This window comes from Urocitellus parryii, chromosome 6, assembly GCF_045843805.1.
Source record: "Urocitellus parryii isolate mUroPar1 chromosome 6, mUroPar1.hap1, whole genome shotgun sequence".
Classification (NCBI taxonomy): Eukaryota; Metazoa; Chordata; class Mammalia; order Rodentia; family Sciuridae; genus Urocitellus; species Urocitellus parryii.
In genome coordinates, this window is record NC_135536.1 from 56078484 (window position 1) to 56095104 (window position 16621).

Consider the following 16621-nt stretch of genomic DNA (forward strand, 5'->3'; position numbering starts at 1 on the left):
AAAGCCTTAGATTTATTTATGATCTCAACAAATGGTGATTGTAAATAATTTTCCTTCTCCACTCAAATACCTCTACTCTCATTTTTTTTTTTTTTTAAACATTAACAAGACCACTAGCGTGAGATGTGGATTTTGAGAGCCTGGTTATGGTTGGGGTAGTGATTTAACGTAGGAGATGGGTGATAAATTACATGCATGTATGATTATGTCAAAATGAACCCAACTTTTAGGCATAAAGTAACGCACTAGTTAAAAAGTAAATAGATAAAACATAAAGTAGAATCTTCATAGTGTTTGGAAACTAAGCTAATCCAAAGATTGGTAGTAGATTTGTGGGGCCATTCTTTGGCAACTGGATAGGATAATACTTAACATCATTTTTCTAAGGATTAAAAAACATAATGTATGCAGAATGCCTAACAGTGCCTTCCACTTGAGTACTATAGGGATATAAAGTATAAAGGTGGAAATGGTGGAATATGGTTGTAAAAGTTATTCATCTCTTTCACTAAATGGAATTAACCTTCTATTTACCTCTTTTATTGAGGAAACTTTACTTCTTCTATTCTGCTTAAGGACCACATTGTGAAGGCATTTGATAGTTTGAAAGCACTTAATAGGCCACTGGGGATATAAATGGTAGATACTCATTAAAAAATGTTTAGCTGAGGTGATATAATTTGTGAGATTGGAGGGGTGAAGGCTAAAGGCAGAGTATCTGATGTGAGATAGGAGGAAAGTAGGATAATTCCCCGGTTTCTGACTTGGAGAACTGAATATGTGAAAGTTCTGGAGGCAGAGCAGATTTAGGTGAGCATGGAAAGCTCTTGAGTGCCATCTTAAATGCATTGAGTTTGGAGGTGTCTCAGAAAAATCCATGTATAAGATATTCATTAGACACTAGGTGATAATATGGATCTCAGTGGAGAGTTTTGAGCTAGAAGTATTTGGGAATTATCAGCATCTAGGTAGTAACTAAACTTTTTGTAATAGCTGCCAATATTAGGAAGAGGGTCTAGAGTAAGAATAACAAAGGGAAAAATTAGAGAAAGTTAACGTCATTTAATGTGAAAACATGATTTCACCTGCTATTTTATGAATTTGTAGTTTCCTTGCAGACTTTGTTATTGTACTCTATTTCTAATATCCTGAGGAAAACCCTCATCTTTCTTATATTTGATCTTTTAAAATATATCCAGGAGGGCTGGGGATGTGGCTCAAGCGGTAGCAAGCGCGTGCGGCCCGGGTTCGATCCTCAGCACCACATACCAACAAAGATGTTGTGTCCGCCGAGAACTAGAAAATAAATATTAAAATTTCTCTCTCTCTCTCTCTCTCTCTCTCTCTCTCTCTCTCCCTCCCTCTCTCTCCTCTCTCACTCTCTCTTTAAACAAACAAAAAGAAATATATCCAGGAAATGTATATGTCTTTTCAATTATGTATTGAGATTTCCACTTTATAGGGATATTTTAAAAAATTGTTATAATTATATGGGATTAATTTTGTAAGTTATATTTAACTTATTTATTTTCAAAAAATTTCTAGGCATTAGGTTTTTTTTCAAACTGCCAGCTTTATGATTTTATTGCATACAATCAAACATGGATTTGAATTTGTTAATAACCAAATAGTCCTGAGTTTATGCTACGCAAAGATTCCAGAGTTAATTTGCAATAGGCGCAACAGCTCCATGAAGCATGTAGCTTCCTATGTTAAGAAAACACAGCACCATTTCCTCTTTTCCAAGATGACTTAAGAATCCCTCTTGATAAGAAGCAATGTATTTGGCCTATTTTTCATGTGTAACAATTTTGGAAAGTCTGTTGGTACATGTGGCATATAACAATAAAACTATTTCATTCTGAACTGCCAGAACTGGTTTATAATCTGAAAGAACATTTTGAATTCTGGCTATCATAGAAAAGGATTTTTAAAAGACACTAATCCAACAAGTGATCTGTTTAGATCATCTTTCTTGTTGCATTTTTTATCCTTCAGTGATATCTGAGGACATCACTTATAACTTATCACTTCTGGCACCAAGGATATTTGTGTTCCAACAGTTTTTTTTTGGGGGGGGGGTCATGCTGGTGATTGAACCTAGGAGGCCTTACATATGCTAAACAAGTGCTCTGCTACTAAACTACATCAGTTCTTAATTAGAATATTTCTACTTAGGTCTCTGTTGAGTATAATGTTATTTCTTCATATGTAATCTGGGTTATGTTAAAAATTTCATAAATAATATTACTGAGTCTTAATCAGGATTCAGAATGAGTCTCATTAAACCTAAATCATTTGCTTTTCAGATAATAGACAAGTGGTAGTTCCACTCTGAACTATCACTGCCATTGGAATAATGATAATAGACTAGATAGAACAACTTTATTTAGCAGAACTACTATTATTTTTGCATTGGACTGATGAAATTAAAGAATTTTTTTTTTTTTTTTTTTTAGGTTGTAAGAGAACTGGTCAAGTACACAAATCACTTTAGAATCTTGGCTCTTAGTGCCACACCAGGTAGTGATATGAAGGTAAGTAAAATGTTTTTCCATTTATTAACATTTAAGAAAATAAGAATTTCTGTATGGGGCCAGATCATTTTTCCATTCTAATATTTATATAGTCTGACTTTAGTGTCGTCTCTAACAGGCCTAACTTTTCTTCTATGTTTGTAGGCATTTCTTTAAATCAGGTTATTTATTTATTTATTTTTTGTTTGAGATGGGGTCTGGCTGTGTTGCTCAAGCTGGGCAACAAACAATCTTCCTGCTTTATCTTCTAGATCAACTGGTACTACTGGTATGTGTTACTGTACCCACAAGATTAGTACTTTTCTGAATTAAGTGTGCATAAGAATCACCTAAAGCTATTTGTTAAAAATACTGAATTTTTCAATAGTAGCATTTATTTGTTTTGGTTTTTTTTTTTTTTTTTTTTTTTTTTGGTTCCAGGGATTGAACCCACTGAGCCACATCCCCATCCCTTTTTTTACATTTTATTAGAGACAATGTCTTGCTGAGTTGCTCAGGGCCTCACTAAATTGCTGAGGCTGGCTTTGAACTTTCAATCCTCCTACCTCAGCTTCCTGAGTTGCTGGGATTACAGGTGTGTGCCACTGCACCTGGCTTAATAGTGTATTTAAAAAAATTGTTAGTGTGTTTAGTTCTTTTCAATTAAAGCATAACTTTGCAATGACTTCAGATGTCCAAAAAATTTGCCCAAATTGCAGTTTTTATAACTCCCTTAATTAGCCTCCCCAATGTTAGCATTTATATAAGTATAGTACAGTTATCAAATAAAATTAACATTAATATGTTAGTAATTAATCTGCCAGTCTTATTCAAATTTTGGCCGTTTTTTACAACCATTTCTTTTTCTGCTCCAGGATACAGTCTAGGATCTCACATTACATTGGATTGTCATATCTCCTTACTCCTTTCCAATCTTTTATAATTCTTTAGTCTTTTCTTGTCTTCCATGATCTCCATGCTGTTGTATAGTAGGTACTAGTTATTTTGTAGAATATTATTCAATTTGGGTTTGTCTGATATTTCTCATGATGGAGTAAGGTTTTACATTTTTGTGAGAATATTCTAGAAGTGATGTTGTACTTTCTCAGTGTATAAGGGAACACATGATATTGATTTGTCTTATTAGTGATGCTACTAATCCTGACTTGGGTAAGATGATGTTTTTGGGTTTCTCAATTGTAAAATTAATTTTCCCCTTTGTGATTAATAAATATCTTGTGGGGGAGATATTTCGAGACTATGTAAATATCCTGTTTTACATCTACCTAAGGTTTTCACTGCTAACGATTACTTCTGTGGTGTTTGCTTAATCATTGGTTCTTTTTTCCATGTCTTTTACATTCTTACTTTGAATTCTATAATGAAGAGTTGTATTTTTTCTCCTCCAATTATAATTATTTTAGTTCTTTATTTATATCCACATAGACTAATGGATATTTATTCTATGTACTACAATCCAACACTCTTTTTAAAAAAATTGTTTTTGGGGGGGCTGGGGATGTGGCTCAAGCGGTAGCGCGCTTGCCTGGCATGCGTGCGGCCCTGGTTCTATCCTCAGCACCACATACAAAGATGTTGTGTCTGCCGAAAACTAAAAAGTAAATATTAAAAAAATTTCTCTCTCTCTCTCTCTCTCTCTCTCTCTTAAAAAAAAATTGTAGTTGTTGATGAACAGAAACTATTTTACTTGTTTATTTTTATGTGCTGCTGAGGATTGAACCCAGTGCCTCATATATGCTAGGCAAGCACTCTGTGCTGAGCTATAGGCCCAGCCCCTACAATTCTACACTATTAATAGCAGTTTTGTTTTTCAGATTGTTTCAGCTTTGGCTATTGGGAGCTCCTTCAAGATGGCTCCTGTGTCTTTTAGACATGCTTCTTTCCCACTAGTTAAAGTGCGTCCTAACTTTCTGGCATCACACGATATTTTATTTTAGTATTTTTCCTGTCTCAGCCATGGAATCAACCATTTCTCTTCAGAGCTCTTGTTTCCTTTATTTGGAGAATGATAAAATTGCAGATTTTTCTTTGGTAATGGGGTTGAACTAGGCCTTTGTACTTGTTAAGCACACTTTTTACTCTGAGCCATATCTCAGCCCCTAAGATGCAGAATTTTGAGCCGTATTCTATATTATCTTGGTTGTAGTACTTCTAAATGGTCTTCTATTGTACCCCTGCCATGCTGAAAGACTTTTCCTGTCCGTAGCCTTGATAATGTTTTTAGAAATTTCTTTTACCCCTTGTTTAAATATGCTTAATTGTTTTTCAGTCAGATACTAAATCTCTGCTTAAATTTCATTCCTTTAAGAAAGATCCACTTTAAGCTATCAAAAATCAGCTTTCTCTATCTTGTTATTTTTTCTTAGACATTTTTCATAGCCTCTCATTCTTTTGCCCATTTTTTTTGTTTGTGTATTCCACTAAAATGTCAGCTACATGAATGTAGTGGTTATGACTATTCTATTTTTAGTTCTATTACTAATTTAGTGGCTGGCCTGTGGGATTACTTGAACGTTGGTCGAATTAATGATTTATTGAAAATATTGAAATTTAATTTTATGAAATAGTAATAAATGCACTCTAGATTTTGAATGTATATAGATCCTCAGTAACTGCAGTGTACTATTTTAGGCAGTGTGGTAGGTGTTGTGAATACAAAGGTGACTTGAAATATGATTCTTATCCTAGGGTAGTTTTTACTTAAACTAAGCCCCTGAGGCATTCTAGTTTTAAAAAAAGAGTACCTAATTTCTAGACACTTTCAGGATCCCTTTTCTTTTGTTTCTTTCTTTCTTTATGACTTTTAAATCACATTTTCTGTGTTATAGTCTTCTGATGTTGTAGTTGCTTGTACCTAAACGTTATATCTTTTTTGCTCCAGTTCCCTGGTTTAATAATTGAGTTCCATTATATGCTTTAGATGAATGAAGTTTAGCCCAGAAATATATTCACAGCACTTACATTAATTTAAATGAAAAATTTCTACTAATTTATTAAAAGTTGATATAGTATATACCTTCCATCTCAACAAGTCCATTTATAAACTATTCCTAAGATACATTGGTTTCCTCTAATAGTTCTCTCTGCTTTTCCCATAAAAATATCAGTAGAAAAAAAGAATTATGCCAGGTAATGAGGAAACCTGTGTTCTAATTCTGGCTCTGAAATTGACTCTGTTTTATAAGCTTTTGGGGATTTAGTTTGCTAATCTACAACTTTGGTTTTGTCTAAAACTTTTTTTTTTTTCCATTTGGAAAGTGCCAAAATACATTTGAGGAACTTGTTGGATATTTACTAATATTCTTATTTCTTGGATGCTTGGCTTGAAAGGTTGTGGGGGGAAAAGATGTTCAAAAGTATTTTCCCTTGTTGTGGTACTTGTGATATACTTGGTTAATAGGCTCGTCTTTTTTCTTTTCTCTTTCAAATTTAATGATATGAATTTCTAGTGCTTCTTTCAACATTTTATTGCTATTTTATTAGTAAGTTAAACCCCCCAAATTTAATGTGATATAATTTATAATCATACTTGATTGATTTTACATAGGCAGTGCAACAGGTTATTACCAATCTACTAATTGGTCAAATAGAGCTTCGTTCTGAAGATTCTCCAGATATTTTGCCATACTCTCATGAAAGGCGAGTAGAAAAGCTTGTTGTTCCCCTTGGTGAAAAACTTGTATCCATTCAAAAGACATATATCCAGGTAAGCCGTTTTTAATCACAATTCGGGTTTTTTGTTTTGGGTTTTTTTTGGGTGCCATGGATTGAGCTCAGAGGCATTCAACCACTGAGCCACATTTCCAGCCCTATTTTGTATTTTATTTAGAGACAGGGACTTACTGAGTTGCTTAGTGCCTGGCTTTTGCTGAGTCTGTCTTTGAACTCAGGATCCTCCTGCCTCAGCCTCCCAAGCCACTGGGATTACAGGCATGCGTCACTGTGCCCGGCTACAATTTGGGTTTTGATGGATGAACTGGTATTTCAGAATTTGGTTGTGAGATATACAGTATCTCATTGTATATAATTAACATGTGAGAAATTTTTTTGGAATGAGCACCATGTTTTATATGTGCTAACCAAGTATTATGTTAAAGGGAAACATAAGAGACCATTTCTAAAGCTAATTGTAGCTTTTTTTTTTTTTCTCTCTTTTCTTTTTTTCTTGTTGTACTGAGGATTGAACTTGGGACCTCACACATGCTAGGCAAGTGCTCTACCACTGAACTACAATCTCAGCCTCCAGGTTTTTTTTTTTTAATATTTATTTTTTTAGTTGTACACAATATCTTTATTTTGTTTATTTATTTTTATGTGGTGCTGAGGATCGAACCCAGGGCCTCACATGTGCTAGGCGAGCGCTTTACCGCTAAACTACAACTCCAGCCCCAGGTTTATTTTTTTAAGTAAATATTTTAACTTTAGTATGAAACACAGACCTATCTAAAGAGCAGTCTACACAAAACTTAAGTGAGTTGTTGAGTGAATTTTCACAAAGTGAACATACCCAGAATCAGCCAGAAGTTTCCTTGTAATGAGGTATATTTTTAATATTTTTCATCCTGATCCTTTGTATAACAGTTCTCAAGTGAAAATGATTTTGCCCATTTGGTGACATGGCAATGTCCTGACATGGATTGGGTTGTTTTGGGTTGTTATAACTGGAAGCCACTAAACATCCTATAATGGACAGGATAACCACCTTATAATGAAGAAATTTCTGGCTCCCAAGTATCAATATTGTAGCTGTTGAAAAGTTGCTTAGACAGTTGTTACTTTAAATAGGAGAAATCTGAGGTAAGGCATTGTTTTTCTGTAGTTCATAATTAGTCTCATAGTAGGAGAACAACATGTTTTCACATTTACATAGGCAAGGATTAAAGGTGGCTGCAATTTTTTGCCACTTCTTGCCCTGAGAGATAAGATAAAATTTCCCTTCTCTTTTTTTTTTTTTTTTAAAGAGAGAGTGAGAGAGGAGAGAGAGAGAGAGAATTTTTTTAATATTTATTTTTTAGTTCTCGGCGGACACAACATCTTTGTTGGTATGTGGTGCTGAGGATCGAACCCGGGCCGCACGCATGCCAGGCGAGCGCGCTACCGCTTGAGCCACATCCCCAGACCCCTTCTCTTAAATCTAGGCTGGCCCTGTGACTGACCTATATAGAATGGGATGACCAAGTTAGCCATAACCAGTCTCAAGTTAATCATTTTGAGAGGAAAGCAGGAGCAAGTCGTTAGGTAAAATCAAGAATCCAAATATATGGCTTCAGTCAAATTACTTCTTGTTGCCAGTTGTCTGAGACACCAGACATCAAGGAACTGAGACAAGCGTTCCCTATTATTGCTGTCTCTAGGTTTTTGTTGTTGTTGTTGTTGTTTGTTTTGTTATCAGGGGTTAAACCCCAGGAAGGTTAATCACTAAGCCACATCCCCATTCCTTTTTTTTTGGAAGTTGTAGATGGACAGAATACCTTTATTTTATTTATTTTTATTTTTATTTTTAAATATTTTTTAGTTGCAGTTGGACACAATACCTTTATTTTATTTATATATTTTTATGTGGTGCCAAGGATCGAACTTAGGGCCTCAAACATGCTAGGCAGGTGCTCTACCGCTGAGCCACAACCCCAGCCCATTATTTATTTTTATGTGGTGCTGAGGATTGAACCCAGTGCCTCACGCCAAGTAGGCCAGAGCTCTGCCACTAAGCTACAGCCTCAGCCCCCCAGTCCTTTTTATTTTTTATTTTGAGACAGGATCTTACTAAGTTGTTTAGGGCCTTGCTGAGTTACTGAGCTGGCCTTGAACTTGTGATCCTCTATCTCAGCCTCCAGAATCACTGGGATTACAGGTGTGTACCACCTGCGTGGCTAGAGTACTTGTTTAGGCAATGTGATTAGAAATGCTGGAAGGGAAGAAGAGAAATCTACTAATATAACTATTTTATGAAATAAAAATTAGGCAAAATTTAAACAATTACATATTGTTGTAGTAGGTCTTCATTTGAAAATCTCTTTTTCTTCAGTGTGCCATAAGCTTATCTTGGTCTGCTATTTCTTTTCTGGAATGCTCTATCTTGAAAACTCACAAGGTGGACATACCTCATTATTCACATGGCAACTCAAATATTTTGTATTCATAGATTCTGGAGCATAATTGTGTTTTAGAGTCTTAAGAGCCTTTATCATTATCAATATTACCTACTTTAATTTTTCAGTTTTTTTTCCCTCTCTAGTATTGGGGATTCAACTTACAGCTTTGAGTATGTCAGGCAAGCACTCGACCACTGAACTATGTCTCCAGACCTGTCTCTGTTTACTTCTTCTTCTTCTTTTTTTTTTAATTTATTTTTTAGTTTTAGGTGGACACAATATCATTATTTTTTTTTTAATGTGGTGCTGAGGATCGAACGCAGTGCCTTATGCATGCCAGACGAGCACGCTACCATTTGAGCCACATCCAGAGTCCTCTGTTTACTTCTTTATTTTTGCTTCCATCCACCCTTTACTTCTTTATTCTTTGCTTCCTTCCACTGAAATGTAAACTACATGGGAACAGCAACTTTTTTCCTTTTATATAGGGGGTTTAACGCAGGGGTACTTTACCACAGAGCTACATCAACAGTCCTTTTAGTTTTAATTTTGTGACACAGTCTCACTAACTTGCTGAGGTTGACCTTGAATTTATGATCCTCCTGCCTTAAGCTGAATCACTGTTATTATAGGATTTGCCTGGCAGCAAATTAAGCACACAATTTACAACAATGCTTTTTATGTAATAAATGCTTAATAAATATTTTTGAAAGAGTAAATCAATGAGTGAAACTAAATATACTCAAGACATTTCAGTTTGTTTAGTAGGCTACAAATATTTTTTGAAGTTATGTGGTATACTTTGTTCTGGGCACTGATGATGCAACAGTGAAGAAGTCCAAGGCCCTCCTTTTGTGGTACTTAGAGTGTGTGTAGGTTGACAAGGAGATGAGTAAATAAATAAATATGTTCTTAAAATGTAGCTGACAAAGTAATTCCTTATGTTGACTTGTGGATATTATCTGGGGTTGCATGTCAAGTACTTCTAAATTTTGTTATCTTTGCTGGGTTTACTTAAAAATTCATTTAAAGACAAACTATTAAACTTATAGTTCCTATTTTAATATATGGTAAAATGATTGTATTTGAAAAAGGACTTTAAAATAAACTTACACTAATTTTATTATTATTTTTAATTTATAGATTTTGGAAGCATTTGCCAGTTCTTTGATTCAGAAGAATGTTTTGAAGAAAAGGGATATTCCCAATCTAACAAAATACCAGATAATTCTGGCAAGAGATCAATTTAGGAAAAATCCATCTCCAAATATTGTAGTAAGTATTTTAAAATAAATTTTGATGATTGATTTAATTTTTGCTCAGAGCCAGGATAAAATGTAAATGATGAGTTTTAAGCATAGAAGGACTTAGATATGATTTATAGTTTATAAAAGTCTAACAAGAATACAATTTAATGATTTGAATTAAGATAAATTTATCTTTTAACTTTTAATAAAAAATTGATCTTTAAGTCCATTTCTATTTTGTAAAGTCATTGAGACCCAGAGCATTTAGTCTTAACTTTTTTTTTTTTTTTTTTTTTTTTTTTTGGTGGTGTTGGGGATTAAATCCAGGGCCTTGTGCCTGTGAGACAAACACTCTACCAACTGAGCTATATCCCCAGCCCTAGTCTTATCCTTTTATTTATTTATTTATTTGTATAGTTGGAGATGGATAGCATGCCTTTATTTTATTTGTTTATTTTTATGTGGTGCTAAGAATTGAACCCAGTGCCTCACATGTGCTGGGCAAGCACTCTGCCACTGAGCTACAGCCCCAGTCCTAGTATTACTCTTTTTTTTTTTTTTTAAGAGAGATTGAGAGAGGAGAGAGAGAGAGAGAATTTTTAATATTTATTTTTTAGTTCTCGGCGGACACAACATCTTTGTTGGTATGTGGTGCTGAGGATCGAACCCGGGTCGCACGCATGCAAGGCGAGAGCTCTACCGCTTGAGCCACATCCCCAGCCCCTAGTATTACTCTTAATACTAGTGTTATAGGGACAAACAAGGCAAGGCACGGAAGATAGCAGGAAACAGTTTTATTTGGCTTCAGCCAGGTTCAGAGGGCACAGCTTTTGCTGTAATCAATCTCCTGAAACCCGAGTTCAGGGAGTTTCAGAGTTTTATACCCAGCATGTAAGAGGAGGGGCTCAGAAGTTCAAAGTCTGCAGAAGTTCACATAAAAGCAGCTTTATCTTTCACTGTTCTGGGCAAGTTAACTCTTCAAGGACAACACCTGAGAAGGGGAGAGCTTCTCCCTTTCTATTTTTCCCCTGCCGGCTGTTACCAGGAGCCCATTTGTAACTTATCTTAAAAATGTAGACATCTCTGAAGCCCAACTCAAGGCCAGAGGCCTTGTTTGCACATTTCTTCAAAGTACTATACTGGATACATTTGTGAAAAACTAGTAAGGGGGTGTCCAGCACCTGGAGTGCTGGTATCTTCTCAGCCAGTGGCCAAGTAAAACAGGGCGACACGAAAATAGGAAGTCTATCTACATTGGACTCTTTCTCAGAGACTCTTTTGCTGACAGTCCTAAAATCAGCCATAGTGGAGAAAGGGGGTGCCATTTCACTAGCAGTTGGAGAAAATATCACAGCAAGTTTCTTTTTCCTAATCTTCATAGGAAAAAAAGTAGATGAATAGAAAAATATCCATCAAGCTAGGTTCATAGTCAGAGAGGCTGACCGGCCTGAGAAGGCAATGAGTCATTCTCGAACTGGGAGGTGATTCATATGCAAAAGAACAGAACCAATTAAAAGAAGGCAGTGTTGTGTACCCGAAATCTCAGCAACTTGGGACACTAAGGCAGGAGGATCATAAATTTGAGGCAAGCCTGGGCAACTTCCTAACAAGACCCTCAGCAAACTAGTGAGATCCTGTTTCAAAGTTAAAATTAAAAAGTTCTCCTGGATTCAGTCCCCAGTATCAAAAAATAAAGGATCATTTTCTGTGAAATTTTAGCGTGTTATATAAAACTTTAATAAAAAGGTTTTAATTTCTGCTAGGAGTTCAAAGTTCATTGAAATTTTAAATAATGCTTTTATAACTGTTGAACTTGATCTTATTGGTAAGGGTTTATATTTTATAGAAAGGTGGATTTGCTTTTTTTAGGTTAATTAGGGTGCCATTTTAGGCTTTATTGCTGCCCTGGGAACATTTTAAAATGACTGTCACTAATGTTAAATATTTCTAAAAATGTAAGGTAAAACAGTTTTCATCTTGAATAAAGTAAAATAACTAAAATATATTCTTAGTGGACTTCTTTTAAAACTCTCTTATGTGAGTACACCTGCTGCACACTCCCATGAAAAGAATGTATGCTACATTTTTCCACAAGGGTAAGTACTGATTGAAGTATAAGGCCTATTGACCAAATTTCCTGGATTTAAGTACTAACTCTGCTACTTATCACCTTTTTGAGCTTTTGTTTGGGTAATATACTTAGAACAGTGTTTAGTGCTCTGTGTCAGATATTCTGATGACATGTATACCTGGTATTAAGCCTTGGTGTTCAACAGTCTGATTAAACATTTGTCCTTTTGCTGATAACTTTCATGAGGATAGGTCCAGGACTGACATGTCCATTTCTGTTGTATCTCATATATCCAGCTTAGTGCATATTGTAGGTACTTAATAAATTGTCTTTGTTATTATTATTACTTTTTGGTCCTGGGATTGAACCCTGAGGTGATTTATCACTGGTCTATACCCAGACCCTTTTATATTTTATTTTGAGACAGGGTCTCAGTATCAGTTTGGGAGGCTGAGACAGGAGAATCACAAGTTCAAGACCGGCCTCAGCAACTTATCGGGATGATTTCAAAAAAAAAAAAAGGACTGGGGATGTAGAACACCTCTCGGTACAACTCCAGCATAGAATATTTAAAAAAATAAATAAATAAATAGAAAGGACATGAATCTATAAAGGACTAGTAATTTACCTATAAAGAGAAATAATACTATAAATGTTTTTCTCTCTGTTTTTCTTTAAAATGTAAAGTTTTCAGTTGAATTAAAGACAAAAGTAAGGGGGCAGATATTATATGGAAACTTCAGATTTCATATGGAAAGTGTACTTTTCTGTACAATGCTGTTTAATAGAACCAGTAAATGTTAGTCTAGCATGGAATAATTATTATGATCATTTAAATTTTATTATAAATGATATACTGACTGTTGGCCTGATAACTTAGGCATGGAGGATATATCTTCATTTCTTTGTTTAAGTGTGATATGTGTTTGTTTTTCTAGGGAAAACAACAAGGCATAATTGAGGGAGAGTTTGCCATTTGTATTAGTTTATATCACGGTTATGAATTATTGCAGCAAATGGGAATGAGATCATTATATTTCTTCCTTTGTGGAATTATGGATGGAACAAAAGGTAAATTATATAAAATTATTTAAAGAAATAATGCACGTGTCATTTTGGTTAAAGACAAATTAAACCAATTTGAGTGTCTTAAAAATGCTTTATTCTTAAAACCAGGGGGCTAGTTATGTAATAAATGGCTGTATTTGTTTTTGAAAATTACTGAAAAAGGAAAGTAATTTATTAATATATATGTGAATGTGGAATTGGAAAAAGTTGCTGACTTTCTTTTGCTTTTTTTTTTTTTAAAGAGAGAGAGAGAGAGAGAATTTCAATATTTATTTTTTATTTTTTTTTAGTTTTCGGCAGACACAACATCCCTGCCTACATGCGGTGCTGAGGATCGAACCCAGGCCGCATGCAAGCTAGGCGAGCGCGCTACCGCTTGAACCACATCCCCAGCCCAAAAGTTGCTGACTTTCATGTTTAAATTTGATAAGGTTGAGGCTGGGGGTAGTGGCTCAGCAGTAAAGTGCTCGCCTAGCACGTGTGAGGCCCTGGGTTCGATCCTCAGCACCACATATAAATAACAAAAAATAAAAAGATATGTGTCCAACTACAACTAAAAAATAAATATTTAAAAGTAAATAAATAAATAAATTTGATGAGGTCATTGTTTTAAAATTTGCATTCAATGTTGAAGTTTAGTTTTTTAATAAATAATAAATCTGACTAGATTGCTATTAAGTTTATTTGTAAATTTTTTTCTAAATTTTAAAGGAATGACACGGGCCAAAAATGAGCTTAGTCGAAATGAGGACTTCATGAAACTCTATAATCATCTAGAGAGCATATTTGCACATATGTGTGATACTTCAGCAAGTGACGTTTCTGCTATCCAAAAAGGTCTGATTTAAAACAAAAATTATATATTGGTTTACCAGGAATGGTGGTACATGCCTGTAGTCCCAGCTACTTGAGAAGCTGAGGCATGAGAATTGCATTAGCCCAGGTTATGTAACACAGCAAGACCATGTCTCAGTATAAAAAACCAGTAATCATTCATTTATATATATATATATATATATATATATATATATATATAAATAAAATGTTTAAAATTAGTTTATAAATTAATAAATATATGTTTAAAATTAATTTTGAAATTTTGCTCTGTTGATGTAAACGTCTATTTGTATTTATATAACAACAGGTTTAAAGATTTTATTCTGTTAGAATTAATGTAGTCAGCAGTATACATAATAGATATTAGTAGTGGTTACTAATAGTGAAAATTCTCAGAACTGCCAAAAATTGATTTAGAGTTTGACTAAATATGTACTCTTTCCCCTTTTTCAATTTGGATTCTCTTTTAGAATATAAGTTTCATAAAAATTCCAATATTTTCTTCTGATATGCTTATGTGCTATGTAGATGCTACTTACTGTTTAAAATGAGGATGTAGCTCAGCAGTACAGAACTTAGATAGCATGCTTGATTCTCTGGGTTCAATCTCTGGTACCACTAAAAAAAAAAAAGGAAAATTTTAGCATATGTAATTTGAAAAGGATATCTTCATACACATTAGAATAATTAATATGGAAAAATACTAAGAGAATGTTGATTTTTTTTCCCCCCCACAGGAGATAAAGATAAAAAGTTTTTCTATAGTCATCCAAAGTTAAAGAAATTAGAAGAAGTTGTAGTTGAACACTTCAGATCATGGAATGGTAGGTAATAATTTATGGTTCAAGGAAAGTTTTGAAAGAACTAAAACTAAATTTGAAGTTGTACTAACTTTTCTTGAAGAAGGTGGATTTTTAATTAAAAGCTCTGAGAAAGTTTGGAAGGGTGGGAGTAAGGGAAATGGTGGGAATGTTAATTAATTATTCTATGAAAAAATTCAGTTTGGTGCAACACAGGGGAAGAAGGCAATGAAACTTTGTATAATATAGTGGCAGGGAAATGTGAAGTAGGAAAGAAGAGAGAGAAAGAGAGGGAACATCATGGATGAGAGTTATTTTATAGGGCAACTAGAGAAGACCTGCCTCTAGAGTGATAGTGGAGCAAACCTTCAGAATTTCTGGGGGAGGATCATTCCAGGCAGAGTATAGCAGATTCAAAGATCTTGAGGCAGTAGGGTGCTTGGTATGATGATTAAGGACTAGTAAGCAGACCAATGTGGCTATAGTGGTGTGAATGAGGATGAGAGTGGTATAGGTGAGAGGTAGCAAAGGCTAGATCATGCATGCATGGCTGGTAGGCCAACTCAAAACTTGGTTTTTTAATCTATGGCTGTTGATGGTTTTTGAAACCATCACTAGCAGCAAAGAACAGTAAGGATAAATATGTAAGGTAGCACATATGTTTATTAGCTTGATTTAACCGTTCAAAAATGTATGTGTGTATGTATATATACATATGTATATAAAATGTATATCATAAATGTATTTTCACTTATTAAAAAATACAAGAACAACATAGAGAGGAAAGAGCAAACATGTTAAGATGTTTCTGAGTCATCCAAGTAGAAATGTCAAGTAAGCACTGGACAAATAAATCTGGATTTCAGAAGAATGGTCTGGGCTACTTTTATGTATTTGCATATATATGAATAAATTTTGGAGTCATCAGCATAAAGATAATATTTAAAGTTTCAGGGATGGATGTGATCACCAGGAAGATAGTTTGGAGACAGAAGAGGGTCCAGAATGGTGTCCTGAAGAATAACAGCATTTAGAGTTCAGAGAAAGAAAGCTACCAAGGATCTTGAGGAGGAAACCAAGTGAAGTATGATAGAAGCTGAGGGAAGAGACTATATTAGTAGGAAAGCGTGAATAATGTTCAGTTTTGTTGAGAAATGTGGTAAAATGAACTGAAAAGTATTCATTGAATTTGGCAATATGAAAGTTGTGGATAGCTTTGGTACAAGGAGCTTCATTGAAATGAGGGTAGAAAGGCAAGCTCCAATAAGTCGGAGATAGGCTTTGTGGTGAAAGTAGCAGTGTATCAGGAGTTAACAGATCCAAAGGCTTGATGCAATGACAATTCAAAGGAGGTTTGTCTAGAATAATTTTACTTGTTACAGCTGCTTACTGCAAGTCCTACTTTTTGCTTATTGTATTTATTGCTTGTATGGATTCTGAACTTGGTTTGTTGCTTAAGTACTATAATTTATATGCATTAGATTAGTCTTTAGGGTTGTAGTGAAGATTAAATTAGTTAATATAAAATATGTGTACTGTAGTCTTTGGCACACATCTGATGGTTAATATAAGTCATAAAAAAGAAAAAAGGGCCAGACGTGTGGCACACACCTGGATTCCCAGCAGCTTGGGAGGCTGAGGCAGGAAGATCAAGAGTTCAAAGCCAGCCTCAGCAAAAGCAAAGTGCTAAGCAACTTAATGAGACTCTGTCTCTAAGGAAAATACAAAATAGGGCTGGAGATGTGGCTCAGTGGTTTAGTGCCCCTGAGTTCAATCCCTACCACTTACAAGTTTTTTTTTACTTATTTTTAAATATACTTCAGAGCGTAACTCCCCACCACAAAAAAAAAAAAAAAAAAGGATTGTAAAAGTCCTAACCAAATTCATAAACAAAAGAGATAATAATAAGCTGTGTGCGGTATAATCCCAGCAGTTTATGAGGCAGGAGGATCACAAGTTCAAGTTCAAG

The 16621-nt window shown here is 34.6% G+C and overlaps 1 protein-coding gene across 2 annotated transcripts in view; it reads left to right on the forward strand.

The window, feature by feature from the left end:
* Fancm (FA complementation group M) overlaps window positions 1–16621 on the forward strand; it is a 61449-nt gene that overhangs the window by 1419 nt on the left and 43409 nt on the right. Inside the window, exons 3-8 of one of the 2 annotated variants that reach the window (XM_077799428.1) lie at window positions 2460–2537; window positions 6085–6243; window positions 9773–9904; window positions 12886–13018; window positions 13727–13852; window positions 14590–14676. In XM_077799428.1, the coding sequence (XP_077655554.1) occupies window positions 2460–2537; window positions 6085–6243; window positions 9773–9904; window positions 12886–13018; window positions 13727–13852; window positions 14590–14676 (715 nt within the window). The remainder of the gene's footprint in view (window positions 1–2459; window positions 2538–6084; window positions 6244–9772; window positions 9905–12885; window positions 13019–13726; window positions 13853–14589; window positions 14677–16621) is intronic. The other variant, XM_077799429.1, reaches the window with a different exon arrangement.